Genomic DNA, 22686 nt, shown 5'->3' on the forward strand with positions numbered 1-22686 from the left:
GTACATAGCACTGAATCCAAATGTCAGCCATTACTTGAAGGTGATGCCTTTCCAATACAAGTTGGACAGAACAAGCTGAGTCTATTCAATTACAAAGGAATATAAAAAAGGATTTGAGTTGTTCACTAAATCCTGTTCCTTCACTCCACCCCATCAAAGCTTGGAGGATAATCTATAGGTCGCAAGCCCACAAAAGGCTGTCAGAGAGAGAAAGCAAGCAAATGTGGTCAGATGTTAAGTTGTGGATCTAGGTGAAGGAGAGCGTAGCGGTCATTGTAGATTATTGTACTTTTTCTGTAGTTTAGAAATTTTTCAAAATAAAATTGAGAAAAAAAGGAGTCTCAAAAACATTTCTACCAATTTGTTCTGAATTTAAGGGGAAGAAAAAGGTCGGGTAAGTAAAACATCTTACTGATCTCAGAGGGTTCTTTAGAAGTTGTTTTGAGTCTTCAAGTTTTGTAACTTGAAGAACAAATCTGTGGGAATACCTACAGATGGCTCAGAATGAGCCCCAAACACCACTGAGTATCTATTTACTGCACCTTCTAATGTAATTCTTTAACGTTTGTGTTCACTTCCAAGTGGAAGTTGTGGCAAAATTGTAGACTGTTAGGGCTGAGGGTAACCTTGAAGGAGTTCACACACGAGAAATTTCAGGCCCAGGGAGGTCATGATGGGAAGAGCCAGCAGCAAAAACAGGATTTTGGTTCAGATCCCAAGTCCTACTTCAGCTCACAAATTATAACATTCCTATGTCTACAAAGCACTAACACAGCACTCATATCAGTTGGTTTTTTTTTTTAAGTATGAATAAGTATTATTTCTCCTGTAGTAGCCATAAAAGTGACACTAACTCTTCCACCCAGATCACACCCTCACTTCACACATCTATCAAATCATCACAGTGTACAGGAGCAGTTCACCCTTTATTTATGTTAAGGCCTAGGTCACTTGGAGCTGGTGTACTTGGTGACAGCCTTGGTCCCCTCGGACACAGCATGCTTAGCCAGTTCCCCAGGTAGCAGCAGACGCACAGCTGTCTGGACTTCCCGGGAGGTCAGTGTGGTTCGGCCGGAGTACTGGGCCAGCCGGGCAGCTTCTCCAGCCAGCCGCTCAAACACATCGTTCACAAAGGAGTTCATGATGCTCATGGCCTTGGAAGAGATGCCGATGTCGGGGTGCACCTGGGAGAAGCAGCAGGACCGGCTTGTTAACATGGAAGCTCTGCCGACTCCTCAAACCTCAACCCCCGAGTTGGAGCCTGGTAGAAAGCCAGAGGCAGGACTGCAAGTTTTCACCAGCCTCTTTCCAGAGGCCAAGAGACATGGAAATAGGGATTTTTTTTTTCTTTTCTTTTTACTACCATGCCCAAGTTTGAAAAAAAAAATAGGTTTTTTCTCCCAACCCCAGGATAACACTATTAAGTTCCTTGTATATAAGTGCACATAACTATATTCACAAATGGAATCCATTATAGATGCAGCTCACTTCTTTTTTTAGAGCATTTCACAATATAGATAGAATCAGAATTTATATGACCATTCCTCTCTTAATGGAAAGTTATGGATTTTGTTTGTTCTTTTGCTATCAGATTGTGCTATACAGTAAGCACATATCTTTGAAAACTTGTATAAGCAAAACGAAGGCCTAAGGTTTGTGTACTTAATTTGGCAATTACCAAATTACTCTCCTAAGAACACATTTATATAACATGTTTACAGCATCAGACTAGACATTAGGAGACTCAGGTTCTATCTGTAGCAGTACCATCAAATCACTTTGACCTTGAATAAGGCACTTGTGTCATCTGTCACACAAGCCTTTAAACTAGGTGATCTCTAGCAAAATAAATGGTTGGGATCTGACAATATAATCCTAAAATGTAAGGAAAACATTAACTGTTTTCCTGTAAAATGGGAGGTAACTGCCCAAAGACATATTAAGTTAGTGACGGAGACAGAACTAGAACCCAAAGCTCGTAACTCCTGCTGCACGCATCTCTTTCCAACACCTCTGCCTACCATGAATAGGAAATCTGAATTTGATACAAGTTAGTTTAACCTAAATCTCTTGTCTTTAATATCCTTAAGATCTGCCTGAGCGAAAAACAGCTGCTATTCTCAGCAAAAGTTAACTTATGCAATATGTGAATAAAGAGGTTAATTTCCTCAGTAGCACACTTCTCTCCAAGTCTAATCCTGATGCAATCCTTTATTCACGTTAACTTGTGAGCCCCAAAGTTAGGCTAAGTGGAAAAGCTCAATAATATCCATTCCTATTGTACTATCTTCAGGGCCCTTAAGTCTGTCCCCTGGTACCAGACACAATGAAAGCATTCCCACAGCCCCAGGTCTTCAATTCACTAAAACTGCTAATGGGCTTCAGACTGGAGACAGAGGTATCCCTCTGAAATCTAATGGAAAGTTAAGATTTTTAGGCAGATTGGACAGATCCAGGCCAGGCATAATAACTACCCTGGTCTTTTCCTAGACCCTTCTTTGTTGAACAGGGCGTGGCTTTGAGGCTAAGTTGATTTAGATCCTCCAGCCGCACTAGTCATTGGGATACCCATTGGTGCTCAAAAAGTTAGTGTGCTGCACCTCAAGACTAGGTGTTTCTCCTCTGGCTGGTAGGACACACAAAGAACACCTGGCAGCATATACTGTATTAAAATGGGACAAGCAGGAAGTGTTATAAGGGCTTGCCTAGAGCCAGGGGAACCTGGTCTTTGCCACCGCCAGGCCATGTGACCCAGTCAAACCACTGAGTTTTTAATGGACCTCAGGTTCTATCTATTAAAGTAGGTCAATACCAAAGTCCCTCAAAGAGCTGAGAACTGCTTGTCTAGATGGCCTCCAAGACCATTCTAATTGTTCACACTAATTGCTTCTTTTAGTCACCACTAATACTTAATGTTTCATGTCTTTACCACCTGATCATCTTACCTTCAGCCTGGTATTTTCATGGGACCGTCCTCTCATTCAGTTATATCCTACCTAACGTCCTACATAATCTTGTCTGTCCAAAAGTCACAGACTTCTTTGTGGCAGTGATGGGAGCACATTTTAAATGTCTCCTGCATATCACAGGTGCACAGCAGATACTGAAAGGGGTAGGGACCTTCGAAATCAAGTTCAACCAGCTGAAAAGGAAAGGCATGACTTGACTGAGGCCACTTGCCTCAGTACTGGGACTACAACCCAGTCACGATCCCCAGTTCAGTGCCCTTTCAAGTACCCTTTGCCACTATATTACACACACACACACATGCTTGTACCCCACTCTCTCACCTGCTTCAACACCTTGTAGATATACATTGAGTAGGTTTCTTTGCGCCGGCTACGCTTTTTGGACTTCTTATCCCCAGAACTACGGCCCCTTCTGCCCCCAGACTGCTGCTGCTGTCCAAGCTCAGTACTCATCCTCCTGTTCAACGTTAACAGCCTCCTCCTAACCCTTGGAGCTACTTATATGGAGTCAGCTGCTCTACCAGGTGTGGTTGGGGATGAGCACCTGGGAAAAAGGAGTGGTAGGGGAGGGGCTTGGTTCAGCCCTATTCAGAATATGCTCTGGGTTAAATCTTAAAAGAGCATAATTGCTCCCTCCTCTCCCCCAAGTAATTTCCTGTCTGGCTAAGAAAGCCTTCACCAATCCACTGCCCCTGCCTCCCTCCTCCCCCAACTATCTTCCAGTGTATTTATAAACAGGTTACTATTCCCACACCACCCACCAGCAAATAATTATTGAGCAATCACTGTGTGCAGCATGGTTCAAAATGCTGGGGAGGCAAAGAACAAATTCAAGGTATTCTCTCCCCACAGAGCCCTACAATATAGTTGAAGAGACACGACTGATTCACATTAAACAATCAGAGAAGATTAAAAGAGCTAAAGTGTGAGGCACCAAGACTAAGTACAGGAAGAGCTCAGAAAAAAAAAAATTTGCAAGGCCTGGAGTAGCTAGCCTTATGGAATAGAGATCTGGAGGTGGTCTTGTAGGATGGATACAATTTAATTGGGGAGAACAGCGGGAAGGGAAGATGAAAAGTATACAGTGGAACCAACATGTATAGACTGTAGTGAGAGGCTGGACTGAAGGTAGAGGATGGAGCAAAAGTGCTGGGCCTGTTTTCCTTTTGGGGGACTACTGTAGGTTGGGAAGTCTGACATGGAAGGTGTTTAGGATGGACTGGTGGAAGAAGCAAGCAGACAAAAAAATAAAAGAATGCTCTACATAAAAGCATGTTGGGGGTTGAGTGTGGGAGCTAGCTGCAAAAGGAAGAAAAGGGCCATTTTAGATGGAGAGTTAGTTGTCTCACACACCTAGGCTGAACAAATATTTTAAGCTCTTGACTGTTGTGATTGGAATTCTGGAGCAACATGAACAATACAGGCTTGGGAGAAGGGAAGACACTGAAAGTGAGAAGCGGGGAGAGTACCAAAGACAACATCACTTGTCAGTGGTAGAAAGCAAACATAAATAACTACTCGGAGCAACCACAACCACATTAAACTTCTCTCTCTACCCAGTTCTGAGCATCTGGTCATATCTTACATGCTAAAGAGAAATAGGAGGGCAATTCTAAACCCTAAATAAGGAACTGCTAATTTAAAGAAATATATAGTGTGAGCTTTGTAGAAATTTATAGTGTGAGCTTTTAAAAAGCATTCTTATCAAAACTGGCTTTTTTTTTTTTACTCTAAGCCCTCCTATCCTTCAGCACCTCAAATACACTACTTTGGAGACCCCAAAAAACTTAAAATGGAATTCTTAATGAGGCCCCGACTCATTTCCTTGGCTCAAGTAACAGGAGCTCTCCTCTCTGTTTCCATGGTCCCAACTGTTCACTCTCTGGATACCATTCTCCCCTGAACCAAGTCCCTAAATACTCAGGACAGATTTAATTAGGCCATTTTCCTCTAGGCCCCACATAAGGAACAAAGCAGCGAAGCCAGGCAACTCAAGGAGTGGGTTCCAGGAGCAGTCGTAATTCCTCACTCCAGACTTTGCCTGTCTTGGTATCAGCTGCAGCTCCTCACCAAATGCTACACTTTTGCTGTTCCTCTTGCCTAGGACAACTCTTAGACTTCCACATCATCTGAGGAGATCCTACTCATCTTTCAATCAGAGCACCAATCTCACCTACCCTTCCTTTTGTGCACCTGTCGCCTCATAATTTAGCATCGGATGTATGTCCTTTCTGTCTTGTTTTCTAATCTTGGCTTTCCTACTAGATTGTGAGCTCCCAGGGGATGACACACCATCTGGGATTTTCTTCCCCTCCATAGTATTAAATATACTATAATAAGTACTGAAAAATCATGACTATATATTTTTCCTAAGGGAAGACTGTTGAAGTTTCAGAGGTGGAGGGATGAATCCAAATTGGTAAGTATGGCAACTAGTATACCTGATGGCCAAAAGCCAGAAGTACTAATTTGAATAGTACTATGCAGATCCCTGGGCTAGAAGTAAGTTGAGATAGTGCTAATGAAAATTAAGGCGGTGGGCAAGTAAAATAAAACTTCCGTATTCGAGCAAAAACAGTGGCTCACAAACTTCAGTATAAAAACACAGAATCCTGGCCATTTCTGCATCCCTTACTCCCACCAGATGGAATCAACATGTCTGGAGCTCAGGAATATGGATTTCCACCAAGTGCCCCAAGTATTGTGATGCGGCAGAGGCTATCTCACACTGAAAAACAAGCTCCAGGATAGTAATTCTCAACATGTGTGGCATGCGCCCATTACCACCCCAGCAGCATGAGCATCAATTGGGGATCTCTTAGAAATGTTTGTTCTTGGCCTTGCCCCCAGACCAACTGAATGAGAAACTGAGGCAAGGCACAGCAATCTGTATTCTAACAAGCCCTCCAGGTGATGCTGAAATACACTAAAGTTTGTAAACCACTGGCTTAAGAAAATGTACACTTTCAAATCAGCAGATGGGGGAGAACATTTGGGAACACTGGACACTTACTCCCCAATATCCAGCTTTCTCTTTCAGCTCCTACAGTCCACATCCATCCTACTGTCTCCTGCCCCAGCGTTTGCTGAGGGGAAAGTGAATGCTGGTACTGCAAGGAGGGGAATGAATGCCCCTGAGAGCTGAGAAGGAAAGTATGGACCATGGCTTCTTCTTTCTTTATTAGACGCTTTGTAGATGTCACGCAGGTCTAGAAATTACACTGTTAAATAATTATTTAAAAACTGACCAGGCCTAACACCCTGGTCTAGAGCTCCAAACCAGAAGCAGAAAGGAATGGGGATGGTGATGATGGAGGGATATTCCTCCAATATCACCAAAACCCAGAAAACGGGATCCTAAGCTCCTTCACAGGCCAGATCCAGGGCTTGGGCCTTTGGGCTAACCCTCAGGTGCCTCTGGCTGCATCACTATCCAGGTAAGGTAATCAGCAAGGTACTGAGTCCAGACATGGACAAAAATAACTGGAAGAAGGATAGGAAATGGACAGGTACTGTCCAGCTGTAGATAAGATAACATAGTGCAGCTAAGGCAGGTTGAGGGGAGCAGGAAGAAAGGCTATGGGAAGGCAATATTGCAGCAATGCAGGAGTGTAGCCCCAGGGTCCTGTCCTGGGTGGCTGATCAGGGTAGCAGCTGTCAGTCCCCAGATGGAGCTCCTGACCCAAGCCTGGGCAGAGGGCTCACACATTGTGGGTCCTCTTGGTGAGCTGGGGCTCCTCATCCACCAGCTTGGACTTGAGGTGCTCCTTGTAGGCCAGGATGTCTCCAGGCCACTTGGTGATTGTCTGCTTCTCACAGACCCAAATTTCCTGTGCAACCTAGAAAGAAAATCATAGACTCAATCCTGGCCAGTCCCCACCCCAGCCATATTGAGAAGACTGTTTTGAGGGGATTTCAGGAAGAAAATTCCATAACCTTACCCCTTACCCCCACTCCACGTCCAGCTCACTGTTTCACAATCTCTAAATTCTCTGGGATGATCTAATCCAAAGGCGCTATAAACAGGAGACTATAAAGCCTCCCAAATCAAAGAACTTCTCTGTCACCCCTATTCTCAGTTCCTTAGCAGGACCTAGATCTGTTCAGAGGTTTCACTCTGAGCTTCCTTTTCTCCATTCCCATCTCTCTTAAAACTTCAGAGATGACAAGTACCTTTCCCTCCAATGATTGACTTGTGGTGGCCCTTTGTAATCCAAATTCTGACTGAAGGATCTTGGGACAACTAGTAAAAGCACCCTGTTCTCTACACGATCCACTCCCCCAATCTGGCCAACAATGCCAACTTTGCTAACATCCCCAAAAAGCTACTGAAGAAATGCAGTATTTCAGTTAAGGCCTCCTGGATAGTCCCAAGGAGTCTTAAGATCAGATATTCATCACTGTTGTCTATATGCCCTCAGTCCCTTCACTGAATTCAATAAACATATATTAAGTGCCCTCATTGTGACATAACTATGCCACCCCCAAGCCTCTCTCAGATGCTCTCTCTTTTAACTCACATCCCAGCCAGGAGCTCTCACCTGTTGAATGAGCCTGAAATCATGGCTGACTAGCATCATGCCACCCTCAAACTCATTGATGGCATCTGCCAGTGCGTCGATGGTCTCTATATCTAGGTGATTGGTAGGCTCATCCAGGAAGAGCATGTGGGGGTTTTGCCAGGCCAGCCAGGCCAGACACACTCTGCACTTCTGCCCATCTGAAAGGTTCCGGATTGGGCTCACCTGAGTGGAACCATATATACACATATGTATATAAAAAACTTGGTGTTACTCACAACCACTTAGCATCAAACACATCTCTCTCTCCATCCCCAGCACCTTCATTAATATTGTTATTTTAAAATAAGTGAGACTCAGAAAGACCCAAGATCACACAGCCAAGTTGGTGGCACAGCAATTAATCTCCCAAGGGCTGAAAGGGATAAATCTGGAAACCTGAAGCTCTTGCTATTACCAAGCCATACTTCTCTCTCTTTTGGCCCTTAAATCTGAATGAACTCGAACAATCTAATAGATCTTCAGTTACAGATTTAAAAACTGAGGAATTTACTTTCTAGGTTTCAATTTCCCTTGCTTGCAAACACTGTGGCCCATCCTGCTTTCTGTCAGGTACCTTCCTAAAGCCTGAGAGGATGTCAAAGACTGGTACATACAGCCTAGTCCTTCCCTCAGAACCTCAGAATAAGACCAAAATGCCCGACTGCATAAGAACCTAGACTAGCCTGGGACTAAGTAAACCCCTCAGGATCCCTTTGATCCCAGAAAAGTTGTTCAGGGCTAATCCTGAATATCCTTTTTCTCCCTCCTCTGTTGCTCTATCATAAGAAAAGTAAAGGAAAGCAGTAGATCTGCAGGGGCTGGAATGGAACAGAGGAAACTTTTAGGAAAGTTTCCAAACCTGGCTTGCCAGGACAGTGTCTTATGACCCATTCAGCCAAGGTCTCCCAGTTATTTGAGGTTCTTCCCCACATCCTGGTCCACTGACCTGCTGTTTTCCAGTGAGACCATATCGCCCAATGATCTTCCTCATTTCTTCTTTCTCCTTGATCTCAGGGTAGCACTTCATCATGTACTCCAAAGGCGAGAGATCTAAGTCCAGCTGCTCTTGTAAATGCTACAGGAAAAATGGAGCCCACCCGGGTGTAACTGGTGTTCTGCTTCAAAAGGAACCCCAGGTTACTTGCAGGGTAACTCTCTGTTGCTACCCCAGAGCTCGCTGCCTCCTTACTGTGGTGACCCCCAGGATTCTCCAGACACTTATTCAGGATTTAGGAAGGAGCAGGTAGGACTGACTGGGTTGAAATTCCTTGGGAAAACTGAGATTAGGCTAGATGCAGACCCCTTTCTACAAACCCCTCCAGCCCCAGGCCTATACCTGATGGTAACGCCCTATCTTGACATGAGAGTGTTTTCGTATCATTCCATCTGTGGGTAGCAGCTGGAAAGAAGAAAGGAGTAAGTGGAAGCATAAAGGAAATCCAGTCACAAGCAGACATAGGCAGAGGAGGGATACAAGCACATGTTCACACTGAACAAGACTCATATAACTTCCTGAACAGAATATACATCACCAATGCACAGACTGCTATTCTGGCTACTCAAAATATTTAGGAAGATATACTAAAACAGTTCTTAAGGACAGCAAAGACATACACACAATTTATTAAATAGTTATTAAATGTCTACTATAGAATGTACCACGCTGTATAACAAAGAACTTGGAAGGAGATACTATATACATTTCCTAAAATAAATATGTATCTCTCATGCACAGATTTTTCTATATTTGAAGTGCTGTGGCTGAAAACACAGAAAAATGCAACATATGCATGTATTCTCTCCCCAACTTACCCCTGCCACCCATCCCCAATCAGGACAGCCTCAAGCCTTAGTGCCTAAGTACTGCCCAGCAACATTCTCCCTCACTCTTCTACCTGCTGCCCCTCCTTCACACCTTCCAGGACACAGCTCACCACCACAGTGCTCAAGCCCTCCAAGAGTAGTGGCCCCTGAACAAATTTCCTTTTCCTTGGACTAAAGTAAACATCTAAACTCTTGAATGTAACACCACCCCAACTTGGTACCATACCTCTCCAGTTAGCAGCTTCAAAAGAGTTGATTTTCCTGCTCCATTGGGGCCTACAAGAGCCACTCGTGTATCAAGGTCAATACCAAATTCTAGATTGTTGTAGATGCAAGGCTGCAGTAGGTAGCAAGAGAGATATGGACATGATGCTAGAATACTGATCTACTCTGACAGGTAGACCAACCACCCTGAACCCCCAGTCACCAGTGAAGGTGGTGGTGGTGGTGACATTGGGTGAAGGAATCAGATCTCATGGCAGAACTCAATGCACTACCTCTAACCTGCCATCTCAGTTGAGCAGTTTCTCTTTCAAGTACTTGAAGAAGGGCCAGTGTGAATATACTTAAGATGATGCACCCCATCTACCATGCCTGAAAAATCCTCCTCCCCACATGGGGTTAGTATGTGTGGCAGTGAAGAACACTGCAGCCAGCTGACACTCATAAAATTCACCCCCAACCTCCCAACCATACACATGCGTACAGACACACACATACACACCACGCACACTGTATGTACTTACCCCATCTTTTGTATACTTGAAGCTCACGTTTTGCACCATAATGACGGGTGGAGGGATCTTGCCACATGGTGGGAAATAAAATGACAGTGTCTAGGAGAAAGAGAGGGCATATATCAAGTCAGTTCCTTTGTTATCCACCTCATTAAAGGCCTTGGGCCACCTAATCCTACCCAATCAGAACCCACCTTGTCGCTCACGACCCTCTCTGTCAGTCCTGATGCCATCATTTTCTGTAGCGTTTTTTCTTTGCTCTGGGCCTGCCGGGCCAGCTTGGCGCTGCCATGACCAAACCTAGCAATGTAGTTCTAAAAGAGACCAGAAAGGAGGCATGGAGTCTATAGAGGGTGTCTAACAACTCATTCTAAATCCGGACTAAGAAGTGATGAACACAACTTCTTCCCAACCTCCACCCCTGTACCCTCAACTCTCCAAATATTCTCATTCAACCTTTCCTGCTTGTTTCAGATTAGAGAATGTGAGGCTGGCTCCATAATTATACTACCTTCATGTGAGCTATCTGATCTTGCTCCCAGTGAAACCTCTTCATCTGGTTCTCCTCCAGCTCCAATCGTGTCTTCACATACTGATCATAATTACCCTGTAGGAAAAAATGCCAGGTGAGGCAGGTACCTTCGGCCTAGGTTTCAGTCTTGGGTTCTCATTCAGTTTAGGGAGATAGGGTATGGCACTGACTTAGCCCTGGTTATAAGGTTGTACAGTAGAAGAGAAAGTGCATTAAAGAAGCACAACCCAGCCTAGAATCAGAGGTCTTCGAAATTCTTTGCCTCTTACTCTTAGCCTAGCCAGACTTGGGGTCCAGATCAAATCCTAGAATAGCCATAAAAATGTGGCATTAGAAGTAGCCCTAAAGATCACAGTAGCTACTATCACATGGACATTATAAGGCTCAGTTCAGAGTCTTCCAATAGTATTTCCTTCTACTACCCACCCCTAGAGGCTGAAGCACTATGAAGACCATAAGAACTGGTCCCCAGGATGGAAGACATTAGACTAACTAGATTTAGTCAGCACCTGAGAAACCCTGCAAAAGTAGACTGCCATGGTTTGTAACTGCAAAAAAACTAGACTCAAATATCCATCAAAAAGAATCTAACAAATAAGTTACAGGGTATCCATACAATGAAATTACTATTTAGTAATTGAAAAGAATGAGGTTTATGTATACTGACACAGAGAGCAGTTTAAGATATGTTAAAGAAGCAACCCACAGAATAGAATGATTAAGATTACAACTGTATAAAGAGAAAAGTACAGATATAAATATACAAAATTTTCTATAATATATGCAAGTACACAGGCCATTTCTGGAAGGCTACATAAGAAATTATTAATATTAGAAAGGAAGAGTACTTTTATTTTTCATTTTCTATTTTGTTTTTTAAAATATAAAAAATGAAAAGGCAAGGCACCAAAGTGGGTTGACAAGATTCTGACCACCTCTTTTCTGTGGTTATGGAAGGAGGGGTAAATTAGTTGACTCTCATGAAGCGAAATTAAGTAGCTAATCAAGAGGGCAGAGAAGGGAGCAGGGCCTGCCTGGGCAGCATGAAAAGTCAACTTGTTTGCCATAAGGCAAACATATACTATATGTACAGGTTGCCAATCCATGGCTTGTGGCCTGAAAGCAATTACTTTGGCACTAAAATAAGAGGCTGCAGGGCTCCTTGTCCATAACTCTTTATAGCAATAGGTAGAAAGGGGCTACTAAGTCTTTTGTATAAAGGAGAACTTGACAGAACTGGTAAGCAGAGAGATTAGCCTGAGAGAAGTTGGGGCCCACTCACCGTATAATACTTCAGTTTCTTGTTGTGCATGTGAATGATGTTGGTACAAACACCATTCAGAAAATCTTGGGAATGGGAGACGAGGACCAAGATGCGCTTAAAACTGTAAAGCCAAAGAGTCAATCAGGGAGATGCTCAAATATGGGAGACAGCTCACAACAGGTGAAATGAGAATCAGGTCCATAAAACCTTCATCCTGTTCCATCCTTAAACCTGAAGCTTTGTCCAATTCCCAGCTCTCAGCAAGCATCTAAGCCACTACTGTACAAACTACCTGTAAGGATACTCTGATCCTTTCTAAGTGTGGTGAGACAATCTGGGTTTCCTCAATCTTCTTTTTTAATTCTCACATAACGGAGTGGAGATAATGGAGTAGTAATAGTGATGGTATTAAAAAAAATATTTATATACAAATATACCCACAAATGTATATAAGATTGTGGGTGGGAAGAATTGCATCTATTGGAATTGATGCAATGAAGGACATTATGTTTTCTTTTGTAAAAAGATGGCACTCACTACAGACACCATAAAAATATTCTTTAAAAAGTTGGTACAATATTTCCATTTATTCAGTTCTCTAGCCACAGAAAGATCATTACTCTTCTTTGTCATTGCATCATGATCTTATATTGCAGTCCCCTTTATATGATACAGACACACACACACATTTAAGAATAAAACTTGGGCGGGCCACGGTGGCTCAGCAGGCAGGAATGCTTGCCTGCAATGCTGGAGGACCCGGGTTTGATTCCCGGTGCCTGCCCATGTTAAAAAAAAAAAAAAGAATAAAACTTATTGCCTTTATTTATAAAAGAATAAATAGAAATGTCTTATTGCTGCTCACCACTTTTTTTCAATCTGTCCTTCACTTTGGCCTTACCATAGTTCTTCTTACTGTTCTAATCAGAACAGTTTCTGGATATCCATTTCCTTTAGACTCTGCTCAAGTCCTCTTAGGACCTGCCCAATCCCACTCCCATCCTCTATCCTTGCCCCCTTACGTCTTGAGTTCTTCTTCCAACCACACACAAGCATCTAGGTCCAAGTGGTTGGTGGGCTCGTCCAGCAGCAGCATGAAAGGTCGAATAAAGAGGGCTCTAAGGACAGGAAAGGAGACAGAGGGACATCTCAGTACAATGGGTGCAGTATAGTTGGTTACCTGCATGCTCTATGCAATTCTTATCAGGCCTTGGCTTGAGTCCTGAAATCAATTCTGGGTCTAATACCTCAGAGGAAAGGGGAGAAAATGAAGAGAAACCTGAATCGAAGGACAGAGGTTAAAGAGTAGAATATAGGGCTTAAAAACACAGGGATAACTGAGTTTGGAGAGAAAGCTGTCAAGATCGTTTTGAGTCCTCAAGTCTTTTACACTGAGGTTGGTGACCATCAGGAAGACCAAAGGATGTGGAAGAAACAAATTAATAAAGCAAGAAGTACTAAGGTCAGACCTATCTTGTGGGGTTGCCAGACTCTAATGAAAAGGCCAAGAATCTTCTTTTTAAAAAGCAGAATCTCAAGACAGTAGAAGCAAGGGGACAGACTCAAACACTGGGGTTCTAAAAATGCAGACATGACACCTGGGGAGCTTCTTAAAAATAAGATTTCTGCAAACCACCTTCTAACACTGACTCAACAGATCTGAAAGTGAGCTTGGAACTCTGCTTTTAAAGTTTCCTAGGTGAACCCTCCCCCTGTCTATGCGGGACATGACTCCCAGGGGTGTGGACCTTCCTGGCAATGTGGGACAGAAATCCCAGAATGAGCTGAGACTCAGCCTCAAGGGATTGAGAAAACCTTCTCAACCAGAAGGGGGAAGAGTGAAATGAGACAAAGTGTCAATGGCTGAGAGAGTCCCAAGTGGAGAGGTTATCCTGGAGGTTATTCTCACGCATTGAGTAGATATCACCTTGTTATTCAAGATGTAATGGAGAGGCTGGAGGGAACTGCCTGAAAATGTAGAGCTGTGTTCCAGTAGCCATGTTTCTTGATGATGATTGAATAATGATATAGCTTTCACAATGTGACTGTGTGATTGTGAAAATCTTGTGTCTGATGCTCCTTTTATCTACCTTGTCAACAAATGAGTAGAACATATGGAATAAAAATAAATAATAGGGGGAACAAATGTTAAAATAAATTTAGTTTGAAATACTAGTGATCAATGAAAGCTGGGGTAAGGGGAATGGTAGGTACAATCTTTTTTTTTGTTTTCGTTTTATCTCTTTTTCTGTTGTCTAAATTTCTTTTTCTGAATGGATACAAATGTTCTAAGAAATGATGAATATGCAACTAACTGATGATATTGTGAATTACTGATTATCTATGTTAACGTTTAAAAAAGAAAAGTTTCCTAGCTGATTGGGTAGGACAAGAGATTTTGTTGGTTTGTCCAGAGTGATGCTCCGATAAATCCCAGAGTGATTTGATCAGTGAGTGGAAAAGTATTTGCAAATTCCCCTTCGGGGAATGGTGAGAACGGGGGAAAACTCAACTTTCCCAAGTTGAATTCTTGATAGTCTCACAAGCAGTGTGGGCAACCAAAGCTATAGGCTGAGCCCCCAGTCTTGGGGTTTGTTCATATGAAACTTAACCCCACAGGGGATAGGTCAAGCCTACTTAAAATTAGGCCGAAGAGTCACCCCCAAGAGAACCTCTTTTGTTGCTCAGATGTGGCCTCTCTCTCCAGCCAACACAGCAAGCAAACTCACCACCCTACCCCTGTCTACGTGGGACATGACTCCCAGGGGCATGGATCTTCCTGGCAACGTGGGACAGAAATCCCAGAATGAGCTGAGACTCAGCATCAAGGGACTGAGAAAAACTCTAGAATGAGCTGAGACCCAGCATCAAGGGATTGAGAAAACCTTCTCGACCAAAAGGGAGAAGAGTGAAATGAGATGAAGTGTCAATGGCTGAGAGAGTCCAAACAGAGTGGAGAGGTTATCCTGGAGGTTATTCTTACGCATTGAGTAGATATCACCCTGTTATTCAATTAGTAATGGAGAGGCTAGAGGGAACTGCCTGAAAATGTAGAGCTGTGTTCCAGTAGCCACGTTTCTTGATGATGATTGAATAATCATATAGCTTTCACAATGTGACTGTGTGATTGTGAAAACTCTGTGTCTGATGCTCCTTTTACCTACCTTGTCAACAGACAAGTAGAACATATGGAATAAAAATAAATAATAGAGGGAACAAATGTTAAAATAAATTTAGTTTGAAATGCTAGTGATCAATGAAAGGGAGGGTAAGGGGTATGGTATGTATAAATTTTTTTCTGTTTTCGTTTTTTTCTGAATAGATGCAAATGTTTCAAGAAATGATTATGATGATGAATATGCAACTATGTGATGATATTGTGAATTACTGATTATATATGTAGAACAGAATGATCAAAATAGGAATGTTTGCAGAAAAAAAATTTTCCTAGGTGAATGTGAGGCAGCTAATCCCTGTTAGCACTGCTTCTCTAATGTTCTAAAATATAAAGTGGCAAGCTTTATAAAGCAGTATATCAAATTTCATCAATACACTTAGAGAATGATGGGGTAAATGGCATGTGAAGAGTCAATAATTGGTGCATGGGTAATTCAGTGGTTAGAATGCCCACCTTTCATGCGGGAGAACCAGGTTTGATTCCTGCACCATGCACCCCCCCCCCCCCAAAAAAAAGGGTCTATAATTTAATCAGAGATTCTCTGGGGGGATTATTGGGGAAAATATGGTCTATAGAAACTTACTCTGGGGCCAGGTCACTAGATGATAGGGAAGACAAATACCTTAATAATTGTATAACATTTTGCCGCTATAGCAAGAATTAGCAAGAACAAGGTACAGAGAGGGTAGAAAGGAAATCAGGAAGAAGACCTACTCCACCATTTTACCTAGGATCCATAAAAACTTTGCTAGTCTTTCTTGACCACTTCAGTTAGTCAGGAAGCTCACTGCCTAGCTTACATATATTACCCCCTCTCCTCATTGCTTATGTCTGTGCTAGAAGTAACCCTTTTGGCCCTTACTAGTCATTAGCCTGTTTTCCAGTTTTAAACAGTTCCACTGGCATGAGCATTCAATCTTGAGAGAGATGGGGAGCTAAAGAAGGGTGGGATAGGAGAGAAAGACTCACCTGGCAAGAGCAACCCTCATCCTCCAGCCCCCACTGAAGTCTTTTAGCTTCTTGCGCTGCATGGCAGGTGTGAAACCTAGTCCGTGCAAGATTCGTGAGGCCCTCATTTCTGCCTTGTCAGCATCCAGCTCTTCCAGGCGCTCATATAGCTCCATTAGTTTCTCACATTCCGCTGTGAGAAGTGGATGATGTGTGAGGCTCCCTGAGGCTTTCCCTGGAGGAAATCCACACCCATTCCACCTTAGTCAGACCCAGCCCACATCCCCCTGGGTCTGGAGGCCTACCATCCTCATGAGCCAGCCGCTCAGCCTCCTTCTCCAGCATGGCCCTCTCTGTGTCAACTTCCATCACACACTGTAAGGGTGTCTTGTCACTAGGGGGCATCTCCCGAGTCAGATGGTAGATGTCAATGTGCTCAGGGATGGGCACTTCACGTTTCCCAACCGCAGAAAGCAGCATAGACTTTCCTATGATGGGCAGGTAAAGGATGGGGGAGAAAGAAGAAGATACGCAACACAATTTTCTCCCTCATTCCCATACACCAATTCCTCCACTCCAACCACATCAGTATCTTCACCGTTTCTGAGTCCCTTCCTTTCTTTCATTTGTTCAAATCCTTGTACTCCCCATACTTGGGATATTTTTCCAACTTTCCTTTAATTCTTGTCTAACTCCTCCTCTGAAGTCTTTTTCATTTATCAACCCCTCCTCTTGCCAACCTCTCCAACACTTAATGTAACTACTCATTTGACATTTATCACATATTGCTCTGAATGGCCAGTTCCTTTTCCAGGCATATCTGGTCTCCTACCTATACTGTAAATTCCTTGCTCTGTACATAGCAGGTGCTACTTAAATAGCTGAGTGACAGATGAGACAAGGAGAGATACCTCCCACCTTGCCTTCCAAGGGCCTCACCAATTCCATTTAAGCCAATAAGACCATAGCGACGGCCTGAGTTTAATTCCAGTTTGGTGTCACTGAGCAGCTCTTGACCATGAAAGGTGAGTGAAAGGTTGATAATGTGGACATCAGTACTGTTGGGGTGAGAGGCTAGGACACCAGTAACAGCTCGAGCAGCAGCTTTCTTCATCTCAAAGTCCTCTAGCTCCTTGGTCAGCAAATCCACTTCTGGGGACAGAAAAGCAGTTTGAGAAGAGGGTTGCAAAACAGGCTTAGCTCTCACACAAAGTGGCACATCTTGAAAGGCCTGGGCTCAAGAGCATGCTGAGCAGATATTTAACAAGTATATACAATGTATACTGCATAAGGATATGCCCTAATACCCTGCCTCCTTGGACACCTCTTACTTTATAACATGTTCTTTCAATTCTAACTTCTCTTGTTCTTAGGTGATATAAATGCCACAAAAGGAATGGCTAGATTCCTAAATTGTCCTCCTTGAGTATGTGTTAAAGAATTAGTACTAATGCCCAAAAGAAGCAGATGCTATAGACACAATTCTCTTACCCCATGACCCAGAGAGCTTCTCCAAGAAGTTGTGTTGTCTAGAAGGGGCCAGTATGAAAAATGCACAGAAGGATCAATGCAGGCAGGACTAAGAAAACCAAAAGTTCCCAAATCTGGAAGGTTTCAGAGATGCAAACTGATATTAGAGACAAGGAACTAGCTGTTCTGCCTTCATGGCTATTCAGGCATGACTACATCTTTAGGCTGTGAAGAACTCTTTACATAATGGCTAATATTAGTTGGCTAATATTTACTGAGCATACTCTTTCTGTGCCTGGGACTGTATTACATGGTGATTCATCATCTAATTTAATCTTAACAACCATTATGAGATATATTAACTCCTATTTTACAAATGAAGAAGTTAAATAACTTAGCCAAGGTTAAAAAGACTAGTAAGTGACAGAACCAGAATTTCAACCCAGGTTTATGTGATTCCAAAGTCTATTAGTTTAATAATTTCACCATACTACCTTTCCATAAAGGAAAGTACCCAGAAGTATTGTTGAAAGTAGAACAGAAATGGGAGTGGAGGGGGTTTTGATAAGCTCTATCCAAAAAAGAATAAAGGTGATCTATTTACTATTTCAGGAAGGAGTCAGAAACTACACACAGGTTCTACTACTGTGAGAATTTTGTCATTTCTTACTTTTTGTCATCTTTATCCATTTTCCTTTACTGACTACAGGGGAGCCCTTAAAATGAGAAAAGTACTTATGCTTATTTGTCCTTAGGAACAACAGAGATGAGAAAGAGGAAGAGACGCTGGTGCTCTCCTTGGACAGCCAGCCTTAGGCAGAGTAACTCCAAGGGACAGGGTACATGACAATGATTAGTCTTAGGTCACTCTTTGAATATCCCAATAGGTCAGGAGATGAACAGTGATGCTAAACCTGTTTGCCTGCAAGGAGCCAGGACCGAGGGCAGGGATCGTACCACCAGACAGATGGCAGTAACAGTACACCTCCTTTGTGTCTATCTCAGCTCCTAGTACAGTGTTATACAGTAAGTGCTTGCTGAATACTTTTTGATTTAACGTTAAAAAAACCCAAAGAACCCTTTTCTGACTGAAGGAAAAAACTGAAATAGTCTCTTTTCTATATGGAAGAGTTACCAGGCTTCCCACAGTTCCACTTTGTGCCAATCCCTGTTCTAGATGCCGAGAAAATGAAGCAGGGAGAAATTTATGGTCTAAATCAGGGGTCTCTAAACTTTTTGTAAAAGGCCAGAGAGTAAATGTTAACATTTGTGGGCCAAGGGCAAAATTGAGAGTATGACATATACATATATATGTATGTTCTTATCACAGGGGGTGGAGGGGGGAGGAGGTTTAAAAAACAGACAGTAAGCCAGATTTGGTCAGCTGCTTGTTTTTGTAAATAAAAGTTTCATTAGAACACAGCTACAATGATCATTTCCTTTTGTCTATGGTAGAGGTGAGTTAGACCACATGGCCTGCAAACCAAAAATATTTACTCTCTGACTCTTTACGAAAAAAGTCTGCTAACCCCTGTTCCAGATCTCACCTGTTTAGGTGAGGGGAAGTTCAAAATTAAGAGAAAGCTATATACCATTTTCTCTTGATCTCTTCATGTACAGCATATACAACCTAATCTCTTGAGCTTCAAAAGTAAGAGAATTAAACAGACCTCACTGTCCCTGTCTATGGTATGCTATAAAACAAGCCCAAAATCCAAATGAGTAACATCAGATGAACAGAAAAAGGATTCTGGAATAAACTCTGAGAGATTGTTGTGGACTCCACAGAAATCCCTTTCAACTCATCCCCCAAATAAGGGGGCTGTCATGGCACTCAAACTTCCTTGCTCTGTGGGCCAACATGAACCAGCTGAACTTTAGTGCTTGTCTTAAATAGTCTCACATTCTATATAAGATTGAAATGAGCTGTCAGATGTCATTTCCTTTAATATCTATTCTGATTTGCTCATCCCTTACTACCAAGGGAAGGCCATGTGGCAATGGCAATTAATAAGTGTTGAAACATGGTGACCTGCAGCATCAAGTAATCCCAAACCCAGAGAAGAGAGAGAACTCAGTCTTGGGAAAAGGAGAGCAGATAACCCATCAATTAAAAAAGACACCAAAGTAAATTAATTAGGCTATATAAAATAATATTTCCCCTGAGGGTAATTTTAGTGGGATGAGAGTGGTGGGATAATCCACAGTAAATTAATCAGGCTATATAAAAAGGCAGACTGATTCATAATAATAAGGAATGTTTTGAGATGGTTAGAAAGAAAACAGATTTCACATTTGAGAATCTTACCACCCTAAGTAGAGAGAATGAAAACCAAAGACCCCATATTACTGTTAAAGGGATATAACTGGAGTCCCTGGGTAATTCTCTTTTCCTAGAAGGAAAGATGAATAAGAAATCTGTAATGGCAACAGTGAACAATGGTCTCAATGTGAGGTTCAGTTTTCTAACTTTCCAAAGCATTCAGAAAGTACTTACAGCGCTGATGCCTAATATTGCTTAACCACGTGAAGGGCTGGGGGTAGGACACTGTATCTTCCCTATGGGGGATCACAATTCAGTCACTCCCATTTCTTAATTTCCTGACCCTTGCACTACTGGTGATAACTACCCCATGGCCTGACTTTCTTACACCAGCTTTTCCCAGAATTCTTATTTTGAAGATACTTTCCACCACTCAGTTCTCCTCTCAATCATTTTAAACTCTCCTTTTCTGAATTCCTACTAGTCTTATTATGCATTACTAATTCTCCTCTTCTTCTCTTCAAACATTTACTTAGAACCTTTACCTACAAGGCCGGTCATACAAAAAAGTATTAATAAAGACGTGATCCCTCACTCAAAGATCAAACAATTTAGGTGAAGAAACAGTAAGAAAAGGTAAGTAACAAGATAATTCAGTACAGGAGTATAGTGAATGGAAATACTGAGGTTGGGTTTGACTGGGAAAGACTGCTATTTTGAGCTGGGCCTTGACAGAAATGTCCAATCTACCTAGCACAATAACTGTGGTATTAGACCTTAGTGTGCCAAAGTACAGAAATGTGGTGACTATTCAAGGGACAATGAACAGTCTGGATGAGAAGGTGTGTTTAGGGAGTCAGGGAAAACTGAGTTTGGACTACCAAGGGCTTGGAATATTCCTTTTTACCCACTGCCATGTTTCCATATCTAGACATAAGTTAGCTGAAGGCAAACTGTGTTTAGAGTGCCTCAGTGTGTAACACCATGCCTAGGACTTGAAAGTACTCAATAACTATTTTTCAAAATATAAGTATCAGAGAGGCAACTCTTTCCGAGAAAAATCCATAAAGCAATTCATATTACTCCCTTGTTGGTAAAGTCACGGCCTCTAGGAGGACAAGCATATAATGTGGCAAAGAACCCAGCATGCCAGCTACCACGTGTAGAAAAGAGAAATTGAGAAAGGGGTAGGGGAACTGACCTCCTCCTCATAGACTAATAGAGCAGTAAGGCAGCTCAACTCCCATAATTGCTTGCCACTGAGTATGTGAGAACCTTGTGTTCAGTTTCCTTGGTCAATAGCGGGGTGACTCAAGCTCCAACTCTACTGGTTTGGTTCATCACGAAAAGTTCCATGGCACCAGGCATATTCTCCATTGCCTCCAGCATCAAGATTCTGACTCTGGCAGGGGCAGGCAGCAAGTCGTAGCAACCATCCCAGGAACCCACAACTCCCTCAATTCACCTGTTGTCTCTCTGCCATTGGCCTCCTCATTTTTCTCCTCTGCCACCTGTGGTTCTGTGACAGCATCTCCGTTTTCTTCATGCCCCTTTCTAGGCCGCTGTCGAGCTTTGGCAGCTTCCTTCTTTTTGGCTGCCTTCTTCTTGGCCAGGTCGGAGGGCATGATGATGAGCCACAGGGGTGGGTTACTGTTCTTTCAGGGAGCCTGAAGGAAGGCAAAAAGATACCCCTAAACACTAAGCCCACTGGTAAGAATGCCTGGTCCTTACTCCATCTCTCAGGAATTTTCCTATCATACCTCTTTATCCAGTTCCGCCTCTACCTAGTCTCTACGAACTTTGTCAGTCTCTAAAGCAAATTCTGGGGATCTCAGCCGCTCTTCTAATCTTACTATCTCTTCCCTCGAGCTTGGTCCACCAAACCCCATGGACTGCCTCACTTTGAAAACGCTCCTTCTTTGAGGACCTCCAGTTAGAGACCTGGTTCTGCCTTCAGCAGAGGTCCCGTCTCCGGTTTCCCCACAACTTGGCCTTCCACACTGCAGCCGGCCGCCTCACTTTCCGGGACTTCCTCCTCCCTTTCAATCTCGGGCCTCTTCTCCGTCGCCCTCCCCACAGCCTCGGGCCCAGCTTCTTTACGGAATGCACTCGCCCTCTCCCCCGAGAGACCCCTAAGGGTCTCCTCACTCGCCATCTCCCCAACCCTTCCCCTCGCCCGTCAGTTTCTCTCTTAGTCCTTTCTTTTCTCTCGCAGCCTCCCCTTTCCCGACCCTGCCCCTCCTCTCTCGTTTAATTTCCCCTGCCCTCACCGGTAGGCACCCTTCTCCCCGGCGTCCCTTCACCCCAACTTACTGGGCCTCGCCGCTCGGCCTCTGTCGCAACAGAGCTGCTTCTTCGGTTCCTCCGCGTGCGGCCGGCTCACCAGCCAATCACGGCCTCGGTCGGCTCTCGGCGCGCCTTCGCGCAGACTCCTGGGAAGTGTCGTCCTCTAGTGGCGGCACCCAAGACTAAGACCCATCTCGAGAACTACCACATATCCCAGGGGTCTCGAGTATCCTCGTGTCGTCATCAGAATGCGCCAGGCTCCGGGGGGCTTTACAGTCCAAGAACCTCTGCCCGCAAGCAGTTTAAAGGACTAGAAACTGCAGATCCTATATTGCTGTTGGGATGAGCGCGGTGGGCCTTCCAGCCTTTACTCCACCTCTGGAAAGATCTGTCGCGCTATGTGGAATACCGATTTATAGTCGCTCAGCCAGTAGGGTGAGCGACTACAATTCCCAGCGTGCATCACTCGGGAATGGGTCGAAACAATAGGAGAGGAAGGGAGAACGGAGGGAGTGAAACGAAGAGAGAGAAGGAGGAGGTCTTAAGAGAGAGGTGGTTGGTGTAAGACCGGAAAGAGGAGCATCACTACAATGATGCTAAGAATTTCTTTATGAAAGGAGGGCGTCCTCGTTTCATGACACCGAAATTTTAGG

General features: G+C 43.4%; 2 protein-coding genes across 2 annotated transcripts; both read right to left on the minus strand.

Annotated features, from left to right (window-relative positions):
• Positions 1-907: 907 nt before the first annotated feature.
• H2BK1 (H2B.K variant histone 1) lies at positions 908-5975 on the minus strand. Its single transcript, XM_077150030.1, has 2 exons — positions 3291-5975; positions 908-1184 (listed from the first exon to the last, which is right to left on the minus strand). The coding sequence occupies exons 1-2, from the start codon at positions 3420-3422 to the stop codon at positions 948-950; spliced, it is 369 nt and encodes a 122-aa protein (XP_077006145.1). The 5' UTR covers positions 3423-5975; the 3' UTR covers positions 908-947.
• On the minus strand, positions 2981-22114 carry ABCF2 (ATP binding cassette subfamily F member 2). The gene is made up of 16 exons (XM_077150016.1): positions 22018-22114; positions 21213-21414; positions 16954-17166; positions 16320-16502; positions 16036-16207; positions 12911-13006; positions 11907-12009; positions 10604-10699; positions 10287-10406; positions 10102-10191; positions 9582-9692; positions 8868-8930; positions 8478-8606; positions 7511-7714; positions 5983-6808; positions 2981-3142 (listed from the first exon to the last, which is right to left on the minus strand). The coding sequence occupies exons 2-15, from the start codon at positions 21370-21372 to the stop codon at positions 6671-6673; spliced, it is 1878 nt and encodes a 625-aa protein (XP_077006131.1). The 5' UTR covers positions 21373-21414; positions 22018-22114; the 3' UTR covers positions 2981-3142; positions 5983-6670.
• Between the last annotated feature and the right edge of the window lie 572 nt (positions 22115-22686).

Source organism: Tamandua tetradactyla, chromosome 1 (genome assembly GCF_023851605.1).
Source record: "Tamandua tetradactyla isolate mTamTet1 chromosome 1, mTamTet1.pri, whole genome shotgun sequence".
In the NCBI taxonomy this organism is placed as follows: domain Eukaryota; kingdom Metazoa; phylum Chordata; class Mammalia; order Pilosa; family Myrmecophagidae; genus Tamandua; species Tamandua tetradactyla.

Excerpts from the sequence above, each read along its gene's own strand:
- H2BK1 (XM_077150030.1), bottom strand. The coding sequence starts at position 3,422 with ATGAGTACTGAGCTTGGACAGCAGCAGCAGTCTGGGGGCAGAAGGGGC. Across the intron at positions 1,185-3,290 it reads TCTACAAGGTGTTGAAGCAG|GTGCACCCCGACATCGGCAT; the intron begins GTGAGAGAGTGG and ends TGCTTCTCCCAG.
- ABCF2 (XM_077150016.1), bottom strand. The coding sequence starts at position 21,372 with ATGCCCTCCGACCTGGCCAAGAAGAAGGCAGCCAAAAAGAAGGAAGCT. Across the intron at positions 16,503-16,953 it reads TATTGGCTTAAATGGAATTG|GAAAGTCTATGCTGCTTTCT; the intron begins GTGAGGCCCTTG and ends TGCCCATCATAG. Across the intron at positions 10,407-10,603 it reads ATCAGATAGCTCACATGAAG|AACTACATTGCTAGGTTTGG; the intron begins GTAGTATAATTA and ends GGTCTCTTTTAG.